The sequence below is a fragment of the Anomalospiza imberbis genome, chromosome 17 (genome assembly GCF_031753505.1).
Source record: "Anomalospiza imberbis isolate Cuckoo-Finch-1a 21T00152 chromosome 17, ASM3175350v1, whole genome shotgun sequence".
Lineage (NCBI taxonomy): Eukaryota > Metazoa > Chordata > Aves > Passeriformes > Viduidae > Anomalospiza > Anomalospiza imberbis.
In genome coordinates this window covers 978397-1000704 of record NC_089697.1, presented here as the reverse complement: position 1 = coordinate 1000704, position 22308 = coordinate 978397, and the positions used below count along the sequence as shown (strand labels likewise).

The following is a 22308-nucleotide window of genomic DNA, read 5'->3' as shown; positions in this document are numbered from 1 at the left end:
ACATAGATAAGAGCTTCAGCTTTTCTTCTCACAGACTGTGTTGTCAGCAGCACAGACAGCAGGAGAGAGCTCTCCTTTGCTTTTTAATGATATTTTCTTAGCTATTTTAGTTATTTATTTGTTTTAGTTATTTTTTCTTAGGTAGGCCAGAGAAGTTCCCCAGACTGGATTTTCTTTTTCTTGGAACTGATTGTCCGTGCTCTGGACTGAAAACCCAGAAAAACACCTGGAACTCACACTGGTGGCCCACCAGGGCCCAGGAAGTGGCATTTTCCAGCACAGGAGGGACTGATTGGAGACTGAAAGGACTTTCTGAATTTGCCATCTCTTCAGAACAGCGAGAGGTTTTATTAATGTTATTAATTTCTTATGCTTGTGAATACTTTGCTTGTTAAATAAACAGGGTTTTTGGACTTTCTCCAAGGAAATCTTTTCCCGAACCAGTAGGAGGACGGGCCACTTGAATCTGCTTTCTGGAGGGACCCCTTTGGAAGCTTCCTCCCAAATTTACCTTAAACCAGGACACATGCAGAGGCTTGGCTGAGGTAACTGAGTGATGCTGTGAGGCACAGCCCCAGTGCAGTGCAGCTTCACCCCAGGCTCTTGCACAGCATCTCTGTGGGTGGCCTCAAGATGAACGGACCAGCACAGGATGTGCAGTTCTGTGCTGAGACAGATGGGGGACTGAAAGTGCCCTCTGAAACTGTCACGCTCATCCTCAGGTCTTCACTGTCTCCTCTGTCATGAGGGAAAATGATCAGCATTGCATTTGTATCTTTCCTTGCTAGTGCTCTGCCCTACCTACCCTTGTCCCAGGCTCTCCTGCGTTCTGCTGTTCCCAGAGGAACCTCAGCTTCCTCCTACCCTGGTGGCTCCATCGTTTGGCATCAGTCATACAGCTGTGCCACAAAAGCTGCATGGCTCAGCTCTGGTCAGGCTGGCTGGCTCCATCAGCTTTGGTCAGTCCTTGGAGCCAGTCTGGCACGTGTATCATCCACTAGTCACTCAATGCCTAAAGCAATGCCCAGAGGCATTAACCCACAGAAAGCCCAAGCAGTTGGTTGTGTCAAAACACACAGAACTTCCTGGAGGTTGCACATAAAAGGACAGCAGAATGGGGTGGGGACAAGGAAAGGACCCACTTTAATCTCCCATGTGGAGAGGAGGGGACAAGACAGCAGCATTCCCTTTTAGAGACCTTTGAGAACCTGCAGGTATGAGAAGCCAGGCCATGCAGATCCCAGCTGAATGGATAAACGTAGCTGTGTAAGAATGAGCAGGGTTGCTGGGTGCCCCTGGGGAGAGACTCCAGGTGTTACCTTTATTTAGAACTCACTGGGAGCTAAGGGCAGAGTGGAAGAACAGGTAACAGCAAAGAACTGCCTGGAAAAAAAGTAAGAGGAGAGATCCTGGAAGTGGTCAAACCTCAAAGACAGTATCACATGGGAAGCAGCCCGGTGCAGCCGAGTGAAGGACTTGGGGATGCTGGTGGATGAGAAGGTGGACATGTCCTGGCCATGTGTGCTGGCACCCAGAGGCCCCTCCGTGTCCTGGGCTGATCCCCAGTGTGGACAGGAGGAGTGGGGGGATTCTGCCCCTCTGCCCCACTCAGGCAAGACCCCACCTGCAGAGCTGCCTCCAGCCCTGGGGCCCAGCACTGGATGGATGTGGGGCTGCTGGAGCACATCTGCATCTCCTTTAGCACCTCTCATGGGCTGACCTGGGGCTGCTGGTGTACAGCCCCATCAGCTGCAGCACCCATCCCACAGGGAGGTGGATGGGAGAGGACTCTCCCTCAGGGACTGGAGTTTAAATATGAGGCTGGTGTAAGGGGCAACATCCACAGCTGCTCTAGCTGCCAGGACCAGCAGGGCAGCTGTTCTCACCTACACTCTGCTGGCAGCTGTGCTCCAGCTGGCTTCCAACATCTTCCTGCAGTGCTCTGTTGGAGCTGTCCCTCACACCATCTCCTTTCCTGGAGAGAGGATTCCCTGCAAGAACAACACAGTGAGCTGCAACTCAGGCAAGCCCTAAGTTTTTTCAGTGCCTAAACCCTTTTCTGCTGGGTGATGAAAAGTAGAGTGAGCCGAGGAGCAGGAAGACACTGACCAGCCAAGCGACCATCAGCCCCTGCCTCTGCCTGGAGAACAAGTCTGATGGAGGGCTCAGGATAAGCCACGATTCCCTGCACTGCTCAAAGCTTCCCTTAAAAATAAACTTTACAAATGCCTCCACCTCAAGTTTTGTTCCCAGATGAGGAAGTTTAATCAAAGGACAAGAGACTCTACACTGGTAGGGCAAGGACAACCGTGTTTCCTGTGTCACTATCCACAGGTTCTCTAAACCAATCTTTCCCCCTTTGTCCCAGCCCCTCAGTCCCAACCAGCTGCTCCTCCACAGCTTGGATTAACCAGCTCAGAAGCCTGGGCAGGTACACACACACACCAGTGAACATGGGGAACACACATCACATTTGATATACCAGAGACATTGACATGGACAAATGAGATGGGAACAGAACATTCCTACAAGACACAACTTGAATTTATGTTTATTTTATATATATATTTATATATATATATATATATATACCTTTGTATAGATTAAACTGGGGGGGGATTTTATCATATACATTTTTTTGTATAATACATGAGAAACAGGGACAGGAACCTAGCAAATATAAATCAGTACATTCCTCCAGTGAACTCCTTGACACACTGAGACTGAAAAATAGCATGCAATGGGGAGATAGAGTGAAGGGAAATTAATTTTATTAGAAAAAAAAAAAAGAAACAAGATAATATAGGTACAACTGTCAACAAAGGAGCAGCACTATAGATGGCAAACCTGTATAAATTAAAAGAAAATTCCACTCTGACATCTACTATGCTTTAAAGTGCAATGAAGCCTGATTTATTTACCTACAGAATACAGGAAAGTTTCCCCCTCTCCCCATTCCAATCTATCCTTAAAAAAAACCAGCCAAACAAAACCGACCAAACAAACCCAAACAAACAAACCAATAAAATAAATCTAAAGGATATACATTATCCACAGTCCTATAGAGACGCCTACATCTACTCAGTAGCACCAAGAATCTGATATGGGTGTAATTAAAATCAATTAAAACTCGGGAGCAATGGTAACATCTGTTAGCTGCTTCTGCAGACCTCCTGCCCTTTATGAGTGCCTGGGGGAGAGGTGGCTCTCCCTGTGCTGGGGTGACTGATGGTGGCCCAGCGGGTCTGGCAGCAGCAGAGCACACACAGCACAGCGAGAGCAGCGCGGGGACAAGGGGACACGGGGACAGGGGGCCAGGCCCCACGTGGGGTCTGCACGGCTGGGTGGGGGGTGTCACACACCTGGGCGGGCACCTGGGGGGAGCAGGACTGACCTACACAGAGGGGAAGGGTTGTGCGAGTCCAACACGCGCCACGAACCTCTTTGGTGACAGGGTGATGGGAAGGGGAGGGAGGGAGGGAGAGGAAGGGGGTCAGCACAGCCCCACTCTTGTGAGCCTCTGGCTGTGTTGTCTTCCGAGGCCAGGGGCCTCTGTGCCACAGTTCATCTGTCTCCACATGCCACCTCTCAGCAGCCCTCAGAAGCCAAAGGTCTCCTGGGAAGCATAGACCATGTAGAGGAAGCCATCCTCGTCCTTCTCCTGCTCGTATATCTCCGAGATGGGGGTGGACACGCTGACCATGCTGTGCTGGTTCACCAGCAGGAAGAACGCCTGGGTGGGATTCAGCTGCAAGCGGCGCCTGTGGGGGCAAGGGCAGGAGAGGCAGGGTCAGCCCACCTGGGGCTGACAGCCAGTTCCACCTCCCCTGCAATGCTATTCCCTTGAGGCCAGGCCAGCACGGCCAGGGCTTCCTCGGGACCTCCTCCCACCACTCAGGACATGGTATCCATGAGTCCAGCTGAGCTGCCCAAGGCTCCAAGGCCTGCTGAGTCAGGATTGTGCAAAGCCCCCTTTCTCCAAGTGCTACTGGCAAGGCCAAGCAGAGGGGCCTCTTCCCTCTAAGCTGAAGAATAAAAAGAGGGGATGGGGCCCCTTCATTGCTCACAAGTGTCCCCTTGAGGGAGAGACCCCAGCCCTTCACAAGGTGCTAAGAACCTGCCCTCCCCTGCGCCCCACAACAGTCTGTTACCACACACAAGGATGCTGCGGCTGCCACGTCCCCATCCCTGCCCTCGGCAGCTGCCTCTGCCTCACCCTCACCCCACCACCCTGCAGTGAGTGGCCTGTGGGTGAGGACAGGCTGTCAACATGCCAGCTGAGACCACCCCACTCACCGGATTATTTTGACCAATTCACTCATGTTGACATGGTCTGGGACAAGGAACTTGGTCTTATCCAGCACTGGCAGCTGTTTCTCCCCTTTGTAGCGTTCAATGATGACCTGGGGGGAAAGTCAAGGGTAGGATTAGTCATGTTTGTAGTGCCCCACACGCTGGTCCCAAGGTCAGATACAAATCCAACTAGCATGGGCAGAAAAGCGGAAGTACAGCCTCACTTTGCTTCACCCTTACAGGAAACAAAACAAAAAAAGGGACATGAGCAGTGACCACCAGGCTGGCTGCAGGTGGCACTTCATCCATCACCTGTGCCTAAGCCAGTGAAGAGTGTCCAAAACAATGAACTAAAGTACCAAGTGCTCTTGCTGGCTGAGAAACAGTGGGCACCGCTGGACTGATACAGATTCTTGTCCTCTGGCGTGCAGGACATCTGAAGAGGAGTGAAGTATTTCAACACTATTTTCTGACTGACCAAACCCACAGGTTTTTCTGGCTTGAGCTACAGACAGCTCATGATGCAGTTTCCTTCCTGCTCCCTTTCCTTCCTGCTGCCATTCAGCATCCTTCTGCCTGCTCAGGAACAGCTGTGGATATTCCCAAGCAAGCTGTTTTCAGAAGTTCCAGTGAAGCCACTCAAGCATTCCTTCAGAAAGGGGGCGTTTGGATTTCACCAGTCCCACTCCTTATGTTAACAGTCAGACACACTGACTCCAAGAAGGATCAGAAACCCAGGGCCACCCCAGCTGAGCTTCCAAAGCACTCCTGCATGGTGCCACCATGGAGACAACCCAGCCCATCCTCCTCTGCCAGACATCTTGCTTGGAAAAGTTCTTATCATCCCTACATTCTGAAATGGCTGAATTGTGATTTCTGATCCATTTTCCTGCTATTATAGTTAATGATTTTCTTCCGTGAAGCTGTTTGCTGGCAGCTACAATTGCTGTTCTAAACCAGCTTGGAAAGGTACCTTTTGTATTCTGAGAAAAAAAGTGGTAGGAAGTTAAAATAGGGATAGGAAGTTAAAATAGGGAATGTAGTTTTAAGAAAAATGAAAATAAGTGAAGAATATACAGCTTAGTATGTTCCCATTGCAGTAATGCTCTCTCACATCTCTCCAGCAACCTGTTGATTTCCCCACAGAGAGGCTCTTGGATACTCATCACCCATTATTTTTCACTGTAAGGCAAGGAATTTTCCCAGGTCCTTTCCAAAGATACTCGAGAGACTGCAAATGGCTTTTGGCAGCAGAGGGATGGAGCAGCGTGCAGAGAGGAGGATCCCCAGGAGATGGCTCTGTGGAGCCAGAAGGACCGGGGAACCTCTGGGAATTCGGATTTCCCTTCCCTTTGATCCCTTGTTGACACATCGGCCTCTGGCAGCAGCAGCAGCAGCAGCAGCAGTGGAACTCCTGCCAGCCTCCCCCAGAGGTGGATCAGACACCCTGGCTGGAACACCGCAGAGTCACCAGTGAGCTGGGAATGTCTGAGGAGCCCCCCAGGCCGTGGGGCTGAGGTGCCTTGCTGGGAGATCTGCACCAAAACGGCCTCTGCAGAGCCCACCCTGGACAAACCTCACCGAAGGGCAACCCAACACCTGCGCTAGCAGCATGTGAACACCAGGTAGCCCTCTCTGGCAAAGGAGGATCTGATTAAAGAACCATTTTCTGCAACGGACTAAATAATGCATTGGGACATCCCCATACCTGTCAATGGCCCTTCATCCCTCCAAGGAGGGCACAGGGAGGACAAGAGGAGCAGAACCATCCTACTGCATTTAACTTGAGTCTCACAAGGACAGGTGAGTATTTTGGCTGTGGGGAGAGGAGTAGTCTTGAGGGGCTGAGCACTCACAACAGCCACATACAAGAATGCTGCTGGGAAACTCACAGGCAACAGTGGCCCTTCAGCTTTTTGGTTTGCACGAAGGAGCAGCTACACAGCAGCTGTTTGTGCACCCACCTTTACCTGCAGAGAGGGCCCTGCACACCTGGATGATGCCTCAGTTCTCACAAGAGCAGGACCAGAGGCTGGTGTCTCTCATTACCAGCCAGTTCCATCCCAAGAAGAACCACGTTTAGATTAATCCAAGAATGGGATGCAATGGCTGTCCTGGTTCTTGGAGAAGCAGCTGCCTTGTGCCCAGAGCAGACACAGAGCCTCTCATGTAGAACAACTCCAAGAGTTTCTGTTCCCAGAACATGAGCTGCTATTTGGGTAACCCAGCTATGAGAACAGGTGGCCAATGGACAAAACGTTCTTGTCTAGCTCTGGAGGGAAAAGCATGATCAAATGCTAAAGTTACATCCCTGTGGCCACAGGGCGGGTGTACACAGCCACCTCCCATCCCGTATCCTCTTCCAAGCTGCTGCCTTGAGCCAGGGGTTCCTCAGCATGGGATGCCTGCTCTTGCAGAGGGAACCCACCACAGATCTCTGCAGAAATCATGAGTGGGCACAGGTGGGGAGGGGAAACACTCAGGGCAGAGCCTGAAGTCGCGGTCCCACTGCAAAGGGGGCTTGGACAGTGTTTATAAATACAGCCTTTGTTCTGGGGCCAGTCTGGAGAGATAGAAAGGGAGTTTGGTAGGGAATATGGCCAGATGTGGTGGTCAACAGAGGCAAGGTCCAACCAGGAGTGAGCCCGGGAATGTATTCCCAGCAGGCACAGAGGCTCAAATGTATGTACGTAACACCTCCCTTACATCCATGGCCAGGCACAGAGACTGACACAGACACACACAGCACTCACACGAGCACAGACTGCACCAGCCTCACCTTGTCCCCCTCTGGCACAGCAGGGTGCAGGTCCTTTAGTGGCAACAGACACAGCAGCCCTCAGTCAAAAAGGTACTCTGGTGTTGATCCATCCAGTGTCATGTCAGTGCTGGACACTGGATCTGCAACTCCCCAGAACACCCCTCCCAGGAGCCCAGAGAAGGCTGTCTCTTCCTCTGAGTCTATAATTTGGGTTTCCATCCACCCCTGTGCCAGGGCAGGGCATTATGTGGGATCTCCCACCTGCCACTGTCTCTCTATGCTTTTCTGTGGGTGCTCAGATGAACCCAACAGAGCCCTCTCTGCATAGTCCAAATAGCCCCTCAGCCCTCCCTGCCAGCACGAGGGGTGGCCCTGCCTTCACCCCCCTCTATAGCCCACAACTCACCAGGCCTGCCTGAATTTAGCATTGCAGGCCTTTGGGAAAGTGGTTTGCTCCCGCTGCTGCCCAGCACAAGCTGCTCCCCAGCAACTTCAGACTCTCTGAGGGCCCAATCATCTCCAGAAAGATCCCTGGGGCTGAGAGCAGGCAGGGACAGTGCGGGGGACACAGGCTCCCTGTCCTCTAACAAGACAGAAGATGATTTCAAAAACGTGTATTAAGGCTGTGGACGGGGGTCCCAGTGAAAAGGCTGGAAGTTCTCTGCTTGCTCTGACTGCCCAAGGAGGAAATGCCCTGTGAGGAGCAGCTGGAGATTTCTTCCCAACAGAGCTGAACATGAGCAGCCCCTGCTGCCAACACAACCATCTCACCTTCTCAGCAGGTGTGCCTGTGGTCAGCACCTTCCACCAGAACAGGCAGCTCTGGGAAATGCAGAGACAGCAAAGGAGCCTCTGGCATGAGATGGACAGGGGACCTGGCTCCTTCCTATGTCCTTATTACATGTGCCAGTGGGGTATCCTGGGATGTGACTTCCCTTGAAACAGAAGTGAAGAACTCCACGTCAGTCCCTTCCTCAGCTTTCCCTGCAAGTACACTCATGGAAACAGGAGAGACGTGCTCTTCCCTGGGCATACAGCCAGGCCATGCCCTCTGCAAATCCTCCTGGCCCCCCCTCAAAGCAGAAGGGACTCGCCCAAGGACTCTGGCTGGAAACTGGAGATGCAGGAGGGCAGCAGGTGCCGCACAGCTTTGCCGTGGTTTCCGTCAGCAGTAAGGGTGCGACCTTGGATCTCCCTAACTCCCCTGGGCTGGGGGCTCAAACCCCTCTGCTAATTCTAAGTGCCACTCCAGTGAAGCCAATCACTTGGAAAACAATCACTAAGTGCGTCTCCAGGGAAGCCAATCACTTGGAAAACACAGCTCCTGTCTTTCACAGCTGACCAAGACCTTCCTACAGCCAATGAGCCTGCAGTGCTTGGACCCATGGCAATGCCCACACCACACTCCTGCACAAGGCTCTGATCACTGTCCAGCACTGAAACCTGCCCCGGGAAAGAAGAGAGACAGCACCAAACTGGTGTTGGGGTCTAACGGGGACCAGGCCTTTAGAGACAGCAGTGACACAAACACGACTGGACCCCACAAGGCCTTCATGACCCTTCTCACCACCTGATTCTTTTAACCCCTCCAGCAAAACTTGCATTCTGGTGTTGACCCCAACACAAAGAGCACTCCAGCCATGGGAGCTCTCCCACCATGTCTCAGTAATGCCTGTGGATGCACAGCTCTGGCTCCTTCTGTCCATTCCCCAAATAACACACATTTGTGTGCAGGCACTTGATACATGCACATGTCTGCATTTTATGTACAACTTATTTCTAGCCTGGCCTTGGTGCCAGAGCCTGAATGCCCTGCAATTAGCTCTGCCACAACTCCGGAGAAATGCAGAGCCAGTCTAATGCCATTAAAACCATGTTAAAAGCAGAGGTCAATCAATGTGTTGATGACCTGGAGTACTGGTACCCAGGGTGCTGTGAGGGCCAGGCCCTGCTCTGCTGAGCTGGAAACACGTGAACGTCATATGAACACCACAGTGGTGGTGGGAAGAGAGGAGAGGAGAGGAAAGAATTCTTCTGGCTAGAAGACACTGTGGTAAAAACAAGAGTGAGGCAGAAGTGGTCTAAGATGGGCCAAGAGCAGTTTGAGACATTCAGTCTTGAAGGCCAAATACTGATAGTCTACAATTTTAAGACAAGGCTGACGTTCATCCAACACCGAGAGGGAGCTGAACTAGGAATCCTGTCTTTTTGGTCATAGATGCTGTGATATAGCAAATAGTAAGTTGAGCAAGCCCCAAGTACATAATTTCATAGAATCATGGAATGGTTTGGGTTGGAAGGGACCTTAAAGTTGAGCAGGGACACCTTCCACTAGACCAGGCTGCTCCAAGCCCTGTCCAACCTGCTCTTGAACATTTCCAGGAACGGGATGTTCCTCTAAGTTCTCCATCTTCTCAGGAAGAGAAGCAAATACTCAGGTAGGAACTCAAAAGCACACTCACAGCCAAAGAGCAACTCAGCATATTAGGAGTGACACGGGCAGGAAGAACTGCAAGTTCATGGTGTCTCACCTGTGCCCATCAACTACAGGTGCTGGGACAGCACAGAACGGGTATGAATGATCCTAAAAGAGACTCTGTGCTTTCAGTGCAGCGAAGATCAGCCCACACATCTTTCTCTGGGCAGAGAAATCCTTACCAGGTTATCCAGGAAAAATCAGGTAGCTACAACAGCCAAAAGAAAAGCCATTTCAGAGTTTTCTCCTATTGCACTTGCTTGGAAATAGATTTGAGATGAAATCAGTCCCCTGCCTCCAGGGCAGCATGGAGCTTTAGAACCAGACTGTCCTTTGCACTGCAGAGAACATGTCTGATATTGAGCAGCTGGCACACACAAGGCACTGGAGGCTCATGGGGACCATCCTGTGCTGATTCCAGGGAGCAAAGTTTTGCAAGCTTCATGGATGCCACCCAGGAGCACAGAGGGGTCCTGAGAACAAAGTCTGACAGAAGAGTGAGAACAATTCACTTACCGGGATTTTGTTTGGATGCTGCTCTCGGATCTGCTGCACTTCTTTACAACGATCCGCTGGAGAGAAAGAAGTAAAGAAATAAAGTTAGAAACACCTGTGTGTGGTAGGGCAGGCAGACATGAGGTGCCCACCCTGCAAGCCACAGCCTGACCCAGAGAGAGGGACATTTCCCAAGGAATGCACATTCTGCTCACCAGGCCTTTTCTGAGCATGGTCTGCCAGACGCCAGCTTCAGTGACCAACCCTTCATGGCTGCCCCAAGCACCCCACAGGCTGGGACACGCCACTCAGCCTGGTAAAACTGGGCAGCACACCTGGAAATCAGGAGAGTGAAAGGAGACCATAAAGCTAACAAAACTAACTTAAAGCCACCCTAAGCAAAGGCAGCTCCGGGCAATGGGTGTGGGGCAGCAGCACAGCTTTGGGGGCTGTGCTTTGCAAGTTTCAGGCTTGTTGTGTCTCCTGGATGCTTCCCCCATGGAGACAATTCTCCAGCTGGGGCTGGATTTTAGCCATTTCCTTCTGCCTGTTGTGCACTTCCAAGCACTCTCTGGCACAGTGCCTGGTTCCACAAGAGCTGCACCTCGCCAAGGAGGACTCCTTCCCTAGCACAGACCTACAGAGCAGCTACAACAGCTCTTGGCCTGACTGACAGAAAGTATTCCTAGGCCTGGAGGCAGGAAGAAAACCTTAAGCAAGGAGATGATCCACATACAGAAAGATTTTTCCTGCAGTTCTCACACTTTCTATTCCATTTTCCTCCAGAGTTTATTGACACACACAACAGGCAGCACACAAAGCTTGTGCACTCTTCCAGTTTACTGGAGAATGCCCATACCCCTCACTGCTTTACCAGAGGGCTCTCCTCTTTCCACACCCCAAAGCAGCAGACAGCAGAGGAAGAAGCAGTACCAGAGCCAGGTAGGCCTCTGTGCATGCTCTTCCTGGGACACTACAGACCTGCCCTCCTCCTGGAACTGCCACTACTCTGGGAAGTGCTTCACAGACTACATCTGAAATGCCCAGAAACTAAGCCGGGGTGAAGATCGGTGACTAAGCACTGCCTAGAAAAGAGATCTGGGTATTGCAGGATCTTCACGGGATCATCACGGCACTGGCTCCAGCCCGACGCCCCTCACCAGCTCACACAGCCCCAGTTCCCCATGGCCCACTGGGATAATGGAGGGTAGGATAAATGCCTGTGTCTGAGTGTTTTCTCCTCAGAAACACTGGTAATTTCTCCTCTGAGCACTCAATAAAACCTTATTGCTTATATGTTGAATTTGGCTAGATATTACTTTGGGAAGAAACTGGAGCTCCTTTAAAAGCCACAAGACTACAAAATCACCAGATCATAGAAAGTTTTGAGCACCATTTCTGCTTCCTCTGAGAGGCAAATATCGCTCTGCTAAGAACTGTTAGATCTTTTATTCTGTAGGACTCCATAGGCAAGCAACACAGAGCAAGATTATTTGGATTTCATGAAAAATTCAGGCATATTTGTTTTAGGTTTTGTGAGTGAACATGCAGCTCCCCATGTTTCCTTTTCATCCAGTCCAGTGCTCCAGGGATCCAGAGTCATCCTTGTGATACAGACAATTTTCCCCTGAGGTACCAATCAGCCAGGGAGTCACACAGCTATCAGCAGCACACGTGACACTGGTACAGAGACACCTCCCTGGGAATGCTGAAGGACACAGTGCCAGCAGCACCCAGCCCACATCACCCAGCCGGAGCTGAAGCAGCTGCCCCTTCCCACAGAGCCCCATTTCCACATGTTCCCTCGTCTCCAGGATGGAGCATCCAAAAGGCCGGAGATCCAGAGCTCAACTGGACAACACTGATCACCTTGGAAATTCCAGCAGCTTGACTGTCACCAGCTCAGACGTCTGGGTGTTAACAGAGCCTGCAGAGCTGTGTCCTCACGTCTGACCAGTCATCCTGGCTTCAGTGTCCACCCTAGCCTGCTTCTCTCTCCATACGATCAGATGGCCATGTGCATGAGCTTCCTAAACACCATGTGCTGCCCTGCAAGGTCACAGGACAGGAAGCCCCAACAATGCAGGTAATTGTGAGAAGAGTCAGAGGAGGAATTTTCTGAAGGCATGTTATCATGGCTAGTAAATGAAGATAATCTTGGAACATCCAGCTAGCCCAGGCTGTGTGTGCCAAAGAGCAGTCGCATGCCAGACACCCCTTCCTGCTCCCTGGAAGCATCATCAGCTACAGCAGGTGACACAAGCCATCACCACCTTCATTTACACAGTGGGAACAGAGGTGCCTCCTGCCCAACACTGAAAAAGGTGTCCCACAGAGAGGAAGAGGGTCCATCATCACTTCAGCTGCACATCAGTGCCTCAGGATCCCACCCCTGGGACCACAGTCCTCTGTCCCCCACGGGGAGCAGATGGGGTGCCTTGGACAGAGGTGGCTGCTGCAGAAAGATCCTTCCAGGTCTTGCTGACTCCATGCTCAGGAGGAATCAAGGGCACAAGACACCAGTGACAGAGCTCTCAGCTACCCTCAAGTCTGTTGGCCACAGTGGAAGCTCCCCTGTCTCACCCTTTAAAACCTGCCACATGCCCAGGACCTGCTCCCTCTGGCCAGCAGGACCCAGGGCATTCACAGCCTTCCTGACCTCAGGGGACCCTGTGGCAGGAGGCTGATCTGCAGGTGATCACAGGGGAATGGCAGCAGGTGCTGCTTTACTCTGGGGGCTGCTGGATCCCTCCACCAGGTCCACGGATTGCAACTACAAACACCTCAAGCACTGCACTTCTTCCTCTGGCCTGGAATTGCTCACTTCAGAAACTTCTTTTGGGAAGGCAGTTGAGAGCAATCCCACCTAAGGTGCTCAGGTTCCTGAATCTACAGGCAGAAGTTTCCAGGACACCTAAAGCACAGCTAAAGAGCACACTCTGTCTCATCCTAGCCTTGGAGAGCCAAGGAAGCAGGCCTGGCAATCAGGAAAAGCTGCATCAATCCCTGGGTGGTTTCTGTGCACACAGGAGTTCAGGCACAAGAGATAGTGATGGTCACCCACACCCTCCTCCAGCCTGGGGTGGGAGCCAGAGGTTGAGCCTGTGACTCATGAAAGCATCAACATCACACAGCAGGAACAGCTATAAATACCAGCCTTAATTCAGTGTCTATACAGTCTAATCTAAGTCACAGGAATACAGAGAAAATGGTTAAAGGGCACTTCAGAGAAACCTGGCTGGAGGTGCCAGCCCAGCACCGGAGCCCCCATGGTGCTGAGGACAGGCAGGATGCCCCCACCCCAGCACCTGCAGTGTTTGCACACTCACATTCATACACAACAGGCCTGATCTTACAAGCTTTGTTCTCTTCCTGTATCTCTCCCAAACTGTGCTGAAGTTGAGACTTTCCCCTTCCCTGCAGCACCTGGCTACAGTTAATCCTTAGCCAATGCACAGAGCAAACCAGAACTGTTTACACAGCCCTGTCCCCATCCATGTTCTCCTCCTCTGGTCCCTCCTCGCTGCCAGGGCAGCAGAACACCACACCTGACTGCAGCAGCTCAGGGGCTCCACACAAGAGGGGCTGGAGGGGCTCCAGCCTCCTGCTGCTCCAAGGAGCTCAGCAAAGAGCGATGACCTGCTTGAGAAGGAAGAGACCCATCCCTGCTCCAGCTGTGGGCACCGCATCTCTGCCATGAGGGAAGCCAGACTTCTCCCCAGTGCCAGGATGTCAGATCTCAAGATGGCAGCAAGATAAAACCCACACAATTTCATTGGTTATTCCCAGGGAAACTTCTCTGCTAGGGCCTATTGAAAAATAGGAGTATTTTTGTAGCATTGCATATGCCGGGAATTTTCTCCTCCAACTGCTGTTTCAACTGTTAAGTACCAACAGCAAAGCTTGCAAATTGCCCAAAACACCAGAATCTTGGCTGTTTTCATGACTGAGGTCCTTCCCAAGCTGTGCTCCAAAAGATGCGAGCACACAGTGTATCCCATGGCAATGCAGGATGAGATCATTATGGCAGTTGAGGAGAACAGTGGAAAATTTTAAGCCACACTTTGCAAACATGAACCTTTTTTATCAGCAGTGCCCAGGAACCCTGGCCACGGGAGCCAGGTCCCTGCTGTGCTGGGCACTGTGCAGACACGGGATGAAAGGACAGTCCTGGATGCCAAAGAGCCTCAGCAGACAAAAGATACAGATGGTGGGACAGAAGGAAAACACATGGCAAGTCCTCCAACAGTGCTCTTGCATAAGGGGCACCATTTTCAGGAGATTCTAGACAAGCACTGCTCAGGCACTGGTGCTGCCCCAAGGCAGCAGATGGGCAACAGGGAGAGGCCCTGCTGCCTGTGACCAGCAGGAATGCTGTTAGGAAAACACCAGTAAGAACAAATACCACCTGGAAGCGTCATCGGCGTGCTACCAGATAAACAGCTCCTGAGCTGGGCAAGGGCTGTGTGTGGAGAGCAGAGACCAGAAATGCATCCGTGCACTATGTCTATCCCTGTGTCCCACAGCTCCAAAGTGTACAGACATCCCTGGCACCTCCAGCAGGCTGCTGGCCCTGTGGCTTCTCCCTGCCATCCACACAACACCCTGCAGCCAGCCCGGAGAGGGATCTGCCTAAGACTTGAAGCAGATGCAAAAATAAACAGGTTTCTTCAAGAAGCTGCTGTGGTCAGTCCCAGGGCAGAGTGCTGCTAGAGCATGGACATCTCTCCAAGAGATTTTCTGTCAGGAGAGGAGGAATTGGATGGTGTGAAATCAGGATATGTGTGGGATGAGCTGGCAAGTCCTGGAGACACAGGCCAGTTATGCAGGTCATTCCAGATGAACATCAATGACTATTTCTGTAATATCACACCACCCTAAGGCCAGACAGCTCTAACCACCAGGAAACACCCAAATTTGTGAGTGTGTCATGCCTCACCCAGCACCTGACCTGACCTGTCCTTGCCCAGTGCTCCTTCTCAGGCCAGTGGCACTGCGGCAGGAGTGACAGGAGACCCCCACATCCAGGAAAGAAGGAGGTTGTGCCCAGGGCAGGTGTCCTCAGCGCCCCAGAGGGTGCTTGTCCCAGGCTACATAGGACAGCAGCACTGCAGAGACCTGACAGTGCTTCTGATTGTCACGTTGATTTTGTCTGTCTGCAAAGCTGGGTGCTCCAGACAGGACAAATGACTCAGGACCAAACCTAAAAGCTCTGAACCTAAAAGCTTTGAACTGATAAAAACATATCTCTGCATCACAGAATGGGTAGAGCCCAAAGCTCCACTGTCCCTGGAAGTTATTACCAGCATAAACATGGAGCAGTGGATGCTCTGTCTTCATGACTCTCCATCCCATCACTACAGCTGCAATACCAGATGTGCAGTGTCTGGGAGGATTTCGGAATGCCAGGTTCTTGGGGCCCTGTCACTGCAGAAGGATCTCAGCAACCTTATTAATTTGCAGAAATTCCCAATCTTCCTGGCTCCAGAACAGAGCTTGAAAATGGATTTTTAAACACAAAGAGGAAACACCTTCATTTTTCTTAGCAGTTTAAAAATGTAACAGGAGTAACATTAAAAAATGTAACAGGATTATGATTTTGAGCCTGACTCCAGGAATGAGCATTTGCATCTGGCAAATCATGATAAGGGCTCAGCTCGTGATCAAGCAGAGCCACACCACAACTGTGAACTCTAAATATATGTCAAGACACTTGTCCTCTGGTTGAGCAGTACCCACTGGAGTGACAGGACAAGGCACAATGGCATTAAACTGACAGAGGGCAGGGTTAGATGGGATACTGGGAAGGAATTCTTGGCTGTGGGGAGGGTGGGCAGGCCCTGGCACAGGGTGCCCAGAGCAGCTGTGGCTGCCCCTGGATCCCTGGAAGTGTCCAAGGCCAGGCTGGACGGGGCTTGGAGCACCCTGGGACAGTGGAAGGTGTCCCTGCCATGGCAGGGGGTAGAATGGGATGGCCTTTAGGGACCCTTCCAAACAAAAGCATTCTGGGATTCTGTGATCCACCCCTGCACTGCCATGGGCCGTGCAGGATGAGCACTGGACCTCCAGTCATGCAAACAGCTTAAAACTCACTGCACCCTCTGAGCACGAGGGGGAAATGGGCAGCACCTTCTGTGTCATGTCAGGATGGCAAACAGAGCATTTACATCACAGTTTCTGATAAGGAACTGGTTTTTTGCTCAACATTTAATCACAGTTTCACTATCCTTGGTAAAGGAACAGCAAGTTCCCTCTGTACAAGCCCTCGGGAGGTTGCTGTGCCAGAGTTTCCCTCTGCCTGCTGCGTGACCTTCCACCTGGACAACCTTCCCATCCATCCATCTCCAAGACAGCAGGAACACACTCAGATTTCTCAGAACTACTCAGGACACTTCAAACTGCTGAAAGCAAGACCCGGCAGTGCTGGCAGGACTGTATTTGGTGCAGCCCACTGTGCACCTGCAAGCACCAAGGGCCTTTGCCCAGCACAGTTCACTGCTGTTTGTGCACAAACAGGCCTGGACATGCACAGATGCTTTGGGGACATGTGCCAGACACCAGAATCTTGAATTCACTCCTGCATTTTCTCTCACAGCCTTAAACCACCTTCTGAGGACAAAAGGCAGCGAACAACAGCACGACAGAGCTAGTAGTGCTTACACGCTGCCAGTCAACCACAGAATGTCACCCGAGCAGGTGACACGCTGCGAGACCTCCCAAGTGACTCTTGTGACTGTGATCCCTGCTGGGACTGACCACAGAAGGAACACCAAAGCCAGGGGACATGACTTATCCATGGCTCATGGCCACTCAATGACAGAGGTGGCAAGGGCCTACCACCCTGACAGCCCCTGGATTCACCAGTCTCCACCCTTCTGGCTCAAAGGAAGATCTGAAGTTTTTATAGTGAAAAAAAAAAATTAAGTAATGAACAAAACACACAGGGTTTATTATTCCTGGCTGCCAGTCAGGACCTTGTGTTATATAAAAGAATAATAATAAAAAAATCAAAATTTGTGGTCTACATGTCAGTCTGGCTTTTGTTCTGGAAGCCTGTTCAGTTCTTTAACATTGATAATTACCTCCACATCCAGTCAAGTCACAGAATGTCCTCAGTAATTAATCCAAGACACAGGCAGCTAAGCAGCAACTTGGAGCAGCATCCTCCTCTCAAGGAATCCCAGCTCTCAAAGCACAACTGCCAGAGCACAGACACCCAAGAACCAGCCAAGGACCAGCAAGGGCTCACAGACCGACCTCACATCAATATCCAGATGTTTTTCCAAGCCACCAACGAGCAGAAGTGTTGTGATAAGCACAGGATGGTGTGTGAGGCAGACAATTCAGCCACTACTGGTCTCTCAGTGGGTACAGGCACGGCTGGCTTGTGCTGGATGAGTCCCCAGGGACACCGATCCCCAGAGCCAAGAGGGGATTTGCTCCACACCCATCACTGCGTTTCCTCTGAAGAGGAGTGGCTTCCCACAACCAAAGGCAGATCTCCCAGAGGATAGAACCTGGGATGGGAACACTCTGTCCACAGAGGCTGAGGTCAAACCTCTGTTTGTCACCAAGCCAGGGGCTCCAGCTGAGCCACCAGGCACACATAGGTGTGTTCCTGCCTCTGTTCCTGCTGGACACGGGGGCACGGTACCGAGGCGCTCTGGGTCACCTGGCCAGTCCAGGATCCAGGCCCGTGTCCATCGCCACGCTGGTTTTGTGCTGCACTGAAAACACAGCTGGCAGTTGCTGCCAGCCCAATGCAAACCCCGCTTCAGGAGCAGTGGGACAATGCTCTCAAGGACTCGTGTTCCTTTCGGGAAGTGCAACGGTGTCGTCAGGCTGCTGCACGCTCTCACTACTGCCAGGACAGCTTGTTCCTCTGACACAGACCACAGCTTTGTTCTGGGAATTGTTGTGGACTCCTGCAACAGATCTGAACATGCCTCAGCCTCTGGGTTCAGCACATGGATGCAGAGGGTGCTGCCACATCTTACCCCCTGCACCCACAGCAAGGACGTTCTGCTGCCAAGGACCAGCTCACACACCTCACCTGCCCACCAGGAACAGCACCTGAGATCACGGGAGGAGTCACTGCTCCGTGCTCTCCACACATCTTGGATCAACCCCCTGGTGTTTCCCAGCCAGTCCCCTTCTCAAGTCCTCAACAATGATGAGGAAAAATCAGGAATTTTACTCAGGAGAGACCCAAGACCAAGCAGTTGAACAAACATAAGAAAGTCACAGAAAAAATTCCAAAAATACAAGAAGGGGTAACACAAGCATTGAGGAAAGCAGAATCTTCACTGAGGAGCAGCAGCCCAAGACCTAAGGCAGCCACTTGCCATGAAACTGGAGCCTGTGTGCCTTTTGTAAACAGCCATAGCCCTGACTCTGCCTTTTCACTGCTTTTTTGGAACTGTTCCATTTCTGTAAAGTTTTGAAGCCTTAAAAATTAAGCCATTCTGAGGGTACAGAATCACTGGAGATGTTTTCCACTAGCCCTCTCCAGCTGCATTGTAAACAATCGCTTCCTGCTCCTGTTGTGTAATGATTCAAAGACAAAAACAAGCCGTATTTACTTTCTCCAACAGAGTAATTCCAGCCCTGACCCAAAGCAACTGCGGGGGCTGCCAGGCGTCCTCCTCCTCCTCCTCCTGGCTCAGCTCTGCAGCCCGGTCAGCTGAGAGAGCAAAAGGGCAGAGGAAAGTACGGAGAAACAAGGAGCACTTGCAGTTGCCGGCACCAAACTCCCTCACCCTCTCTGTCCCTCCTGGGCTATTTTAATCCTGCTTTCTTTCAACTGAGCCTCAGATTTTGTTTTCCTTTTGGCTCAAAGAAAGTCTGAGCAATCCACAAAGGCAAACCAGGCTCCTCTTAACCATAATAAGCTGATTCTCACCAATTTAACAGTAGGTAGTTACTAAGGGGCCGATTTAGGACTTTACTGGTTTTAATACATAGCTTAGGAGAACACAGCAGGGTCCCCAGCAAGGATCCCAAGGCTTCGGCTGGTTCTTGTTTGTGCGTGTTCCCTTGGCTCGGTCCTGTGGCAGGGGAGGGCTGGATAAGCATTCAAGGCCAGAAGGGTTGTGCCAATAAAATACCAAATATTTACAGTTTCCATGAGAGCAGCAAGGGGCTGGATCAGCAGTTTTCAGCAGGCAAAAGCTCCAATTTAAAACTCATATAGGAAACGCCCTCACCTGCGTTTGGACAGTCTCTGGCACAATATGAGGTTTTTTAATGGCATGAATAACACCGATTTCAGCATTATACAGCGAGTAAAGTTCAACTGCTACCCTCTCCCCAGGAATCTAACCTGCCAGAAACACACACCTCTCCCTGCGGCAGCTGGCAAAGGTCAAGGGAAACAGCAGTTGGTGTTTCCTCGGATTCCCCTATCGCGTCTGGAGATAAAAATCTGGGACTTTCTACAGTCACCTCCTCACCTTTTGAGCCTCCCCACCACGAACCTCTGACAAAGAGGTGGGGAGGATGCGAGCATTGACTCCTCCGTGTCTCAACAACCATCACAGAGGGCGTGCGACATCCTGGAACAACAACCGCCCCAAAGCCGACGAGATGGGGAGCGCGGAAGGCGATCTTTGGGGAGATCTTTGTGTTCTGACAGCCAAAAGGGACACCTGGCCACTACCGTCGTCCCGGGCATTCCACGGCCCTTTGCGGCCGCCACCGCGCCCCGGTGACCCCGGTCCCCGGGAGAAGCGGCGACACAGCGGGGATGGCCCGGGGACATCGCTGCGCTCGGGCCGGGCGCGGCGCGGCCCCCCCGGTGCGGGGCCGCCGGGATGACATCACCGCGCGGCGGCTGCCGCACCGCCGCCCCCGGCCCGGGCCCCGCTGCTCCCGCGGCCGCGCCCGGCGGGGACCCGCGGCGGCCGAGCCTCGGCCCGGGCGGGGCCGCCCCGCAGGGCAGCACGGCGGGGGCGGCGCAGGGCAGATCCCCACGTCCCTCCGTCCGTCCGTCCGTCCGTCCCTCCCTCCCGCGCGGCCGCTCCCGGCCGGTCCCGGCTCACCGAAGGTGCGGCGCTGCTTGAAGGGCCGGTCCGAGGGCATCGCGGCGGGACCGGGACGGCACCGGGACGGCACCGGGACCGGGACGGCACCGGGACGGCTCCGTCTGCGCTGGGGCTGCGGCGGAGCGGCGGTGACGTCACCCTGCCCCTCCCATGGGGCGGGGCTTGACCCGCCCGGGGCCCCACCCACCGCCGCGACCCCGGAGCTCGCCCCCGATGAGCCCCGCAGTGACCCGGGGGCCACGGAAAGCACGGAGCCACAGCCGGCTTTGGGCTGGAAGGGGCCGTAGAGCCCAGCCCGTGCCACCCCCTCCCACGGGCACGGACGCCTTCCACTATGGCAGGGTGCTCCAAGCCCTGTCCCACCTGGCCTTGGACACTTCCAAGGATGGGACAGCCACAGCTTCTCTGAGCACCCTGTGCCAAGCCTCACCACCCGCACAGGGAAGAATTCCTTCCCAACATCCAATCGAAATCTCACCTCTTCTAGTCTAAAACTATTCCCTCTTGTCCCATTACTATCTGTCCCTCTCTTTTTTATAAGCCCCAACATGGGAGAGAGCAGCTAGTGACACGAGGACAGCCGTGACACAAGGAACACCATGGCAGAGCATCCCCATTTCCTGATGGGACATAGTGGTTTATTCAGAGGTGACTCCAAACACGAGCATTTTTTCCAGTCCTGATGGAGCAGAGTACCTGAGGGCCTTGCTTAAGGCAGTAGAAGGACACCTGGGCTGGGATTTCCAGAGGTGCTCCAAGGACAGAGGTGTCCATGACTCCGGCCTGCAGTGGCATCTTCTGGACATCTTGACTCAAACATCTTCCAAGTGTCACTGCCAGCTTTGGGCAGCAAATGTGGCTGTTGTGAGAAGGGTGGAGGAGAAGGAAGGATTGTGTGGGGATGAAGCCACAACAGCTCAGACCACAGATTCCAACCAACAAACCTGGATGTAATCTACTCTCTCACAGATACTCTGACATTTGCGATTCCCACATCTACCCCGATCATCTCCCCGCTAATGAGCCCGTTGTTTTCCCTCCTGCATTCACAGCCATGGCTATGCTGAATATATTAAAGCCTGCAGCATGACTACAAATAGGGCAGCTATTTCTGGAGCTGGTAAATGAATCAAAAACAACTGCAAACAGAGCATCAGTGTTTCACCAGGTCTAATATCCCTCCTCACTGCACGCCACAACAGGAGCTGTATGGTGTGGAGCAATATCTCATTGTTACAGTGAATTGGCACAAAACAGGAGCAAACACAAAATGTTAAAGGATTAAGTACAACCTTGGTAAAAAAAAATACATGAAAAATGCAGTTTTGAAAAAACTGTTCCAATTATTGTGTCACCAATTTAAACAAATATACGTTTAACTAGAATTGAAAAAATTCTTGTTTACTTGTTGAGTTTACCCAAGAAAGAAAACACTTTCATGCCCAATATAATGGATTTTCCTTGACCAAGCAGTAGCTAAACAAGCACATACTGGTAAGGAAGTATAAACTCTTCAGATTCACTTTCATAATTAAGATACAAGTAGAGATATTAATCCCTGATATAGGTCCTGTTAATCAGAGAATACCGAAGGGAAAGCAGGAATGTTGAATCAGACATGGCAAGTGATGACCTTTACAGATTTCATCCTCAGCAATGGGACTTGTTACTGTTGCTATAAAGTGTGAACCTCTTTTCGATGAGAGGAATGTGAAAGTCTTTCCAATTTCGTGATGCGGTCCCAGGTTTTATCCATGCAGACCTCATTGCAGGACTGGGGCCATAATTCCACAGAATATTATTCAGACACTTGGAAAGGGAAAAAAAACTCCATTTCATAGGAGCTCTGGAGTTTCTGAGCATGTTAGTGTACCTCCAGAAATGGGATATGGATCAAATAAGTTTGATTTAATGTATACACTTCTTTCTTCAGCCCTCAGCTTCCTGAACAATTCTGCACACATTAATGCCTCTCTTGTCTGGTCTTACTGATGTCCCTGGCAAAACTCCTTATTTAAGGAGGTGCATTTGAGATCCAACCCCCTTCTCCCACGATCAGTCAAAGGTTTAAGGCACCAGCGAGCTGTCCTAACATGACCCGGAATCAACAAGGAGCTTCCCGCATGCCGCATGCCAGTGTAGCACCACTGAAAATGAGCACTCCTGGACCTTGTGAAACCACGGCAGTGAGGGAAATCTCCCTGAAGGAATCCTGTAATCCTGGTAAAGAAAGTGTATTT

General features: G+C 51.8%; 1 protein-coding gene across 1 annotated transcript; it reads right to left on the bottom strand.

Moving 5' to 3' along the window:
- Positions 1-2526: 2526 nt before the first annotated feature.
- Positions 2527-20199, bottom strand: MAP1LC3A (microtubule associated protein 1 light chain 3 alpha). Its single transcript, XM_068207435.1, has 4 exons — positions 20066-20199; positions 10047-10102; positions 4297-4403; positions 2527-3761 (listed from the first exon to the last, which is right to left on the bottom strand). Exons 1-4 carry the CDS (start codon positions 20103-20105, stop codon positions 3599-3601), a joined length of 366 nt encoding a protein of 121 aa, XP_068063536.1. The 5' UTR covers positions 20106-20199; the 3' UTR covers positions 2527-3598.
- Between the last annotated feature and the right edge of the window lie 2109 nt (positions 20200-22308).

Excerpts from the sequence above, each read along its gene's own strand:
- MAP1LC3A (XM_068207435.1), bottom strand. The coding sequence starts at position 20,105 with ATGCCCTCGGACCGGCCCTTCAAGCAGCGCCGCACCTTCG. Across the intron at positions 10,103-20,065 it reads CAAGCAGCGCCGCACCTTCG|CGGATCGTTGTAAAGAAGTG; the intron begins GTGAGCCGGGAC and ends CTTTCTCTCCAG. Across the intron at positions 3,762-4,296 it reads GAATTGGTCAAAATAATCCG|GCGCCGCTTGCAGCTGAATC; the intron begins GTGAGTGGGGTG and ends TTGCCCCCACAG.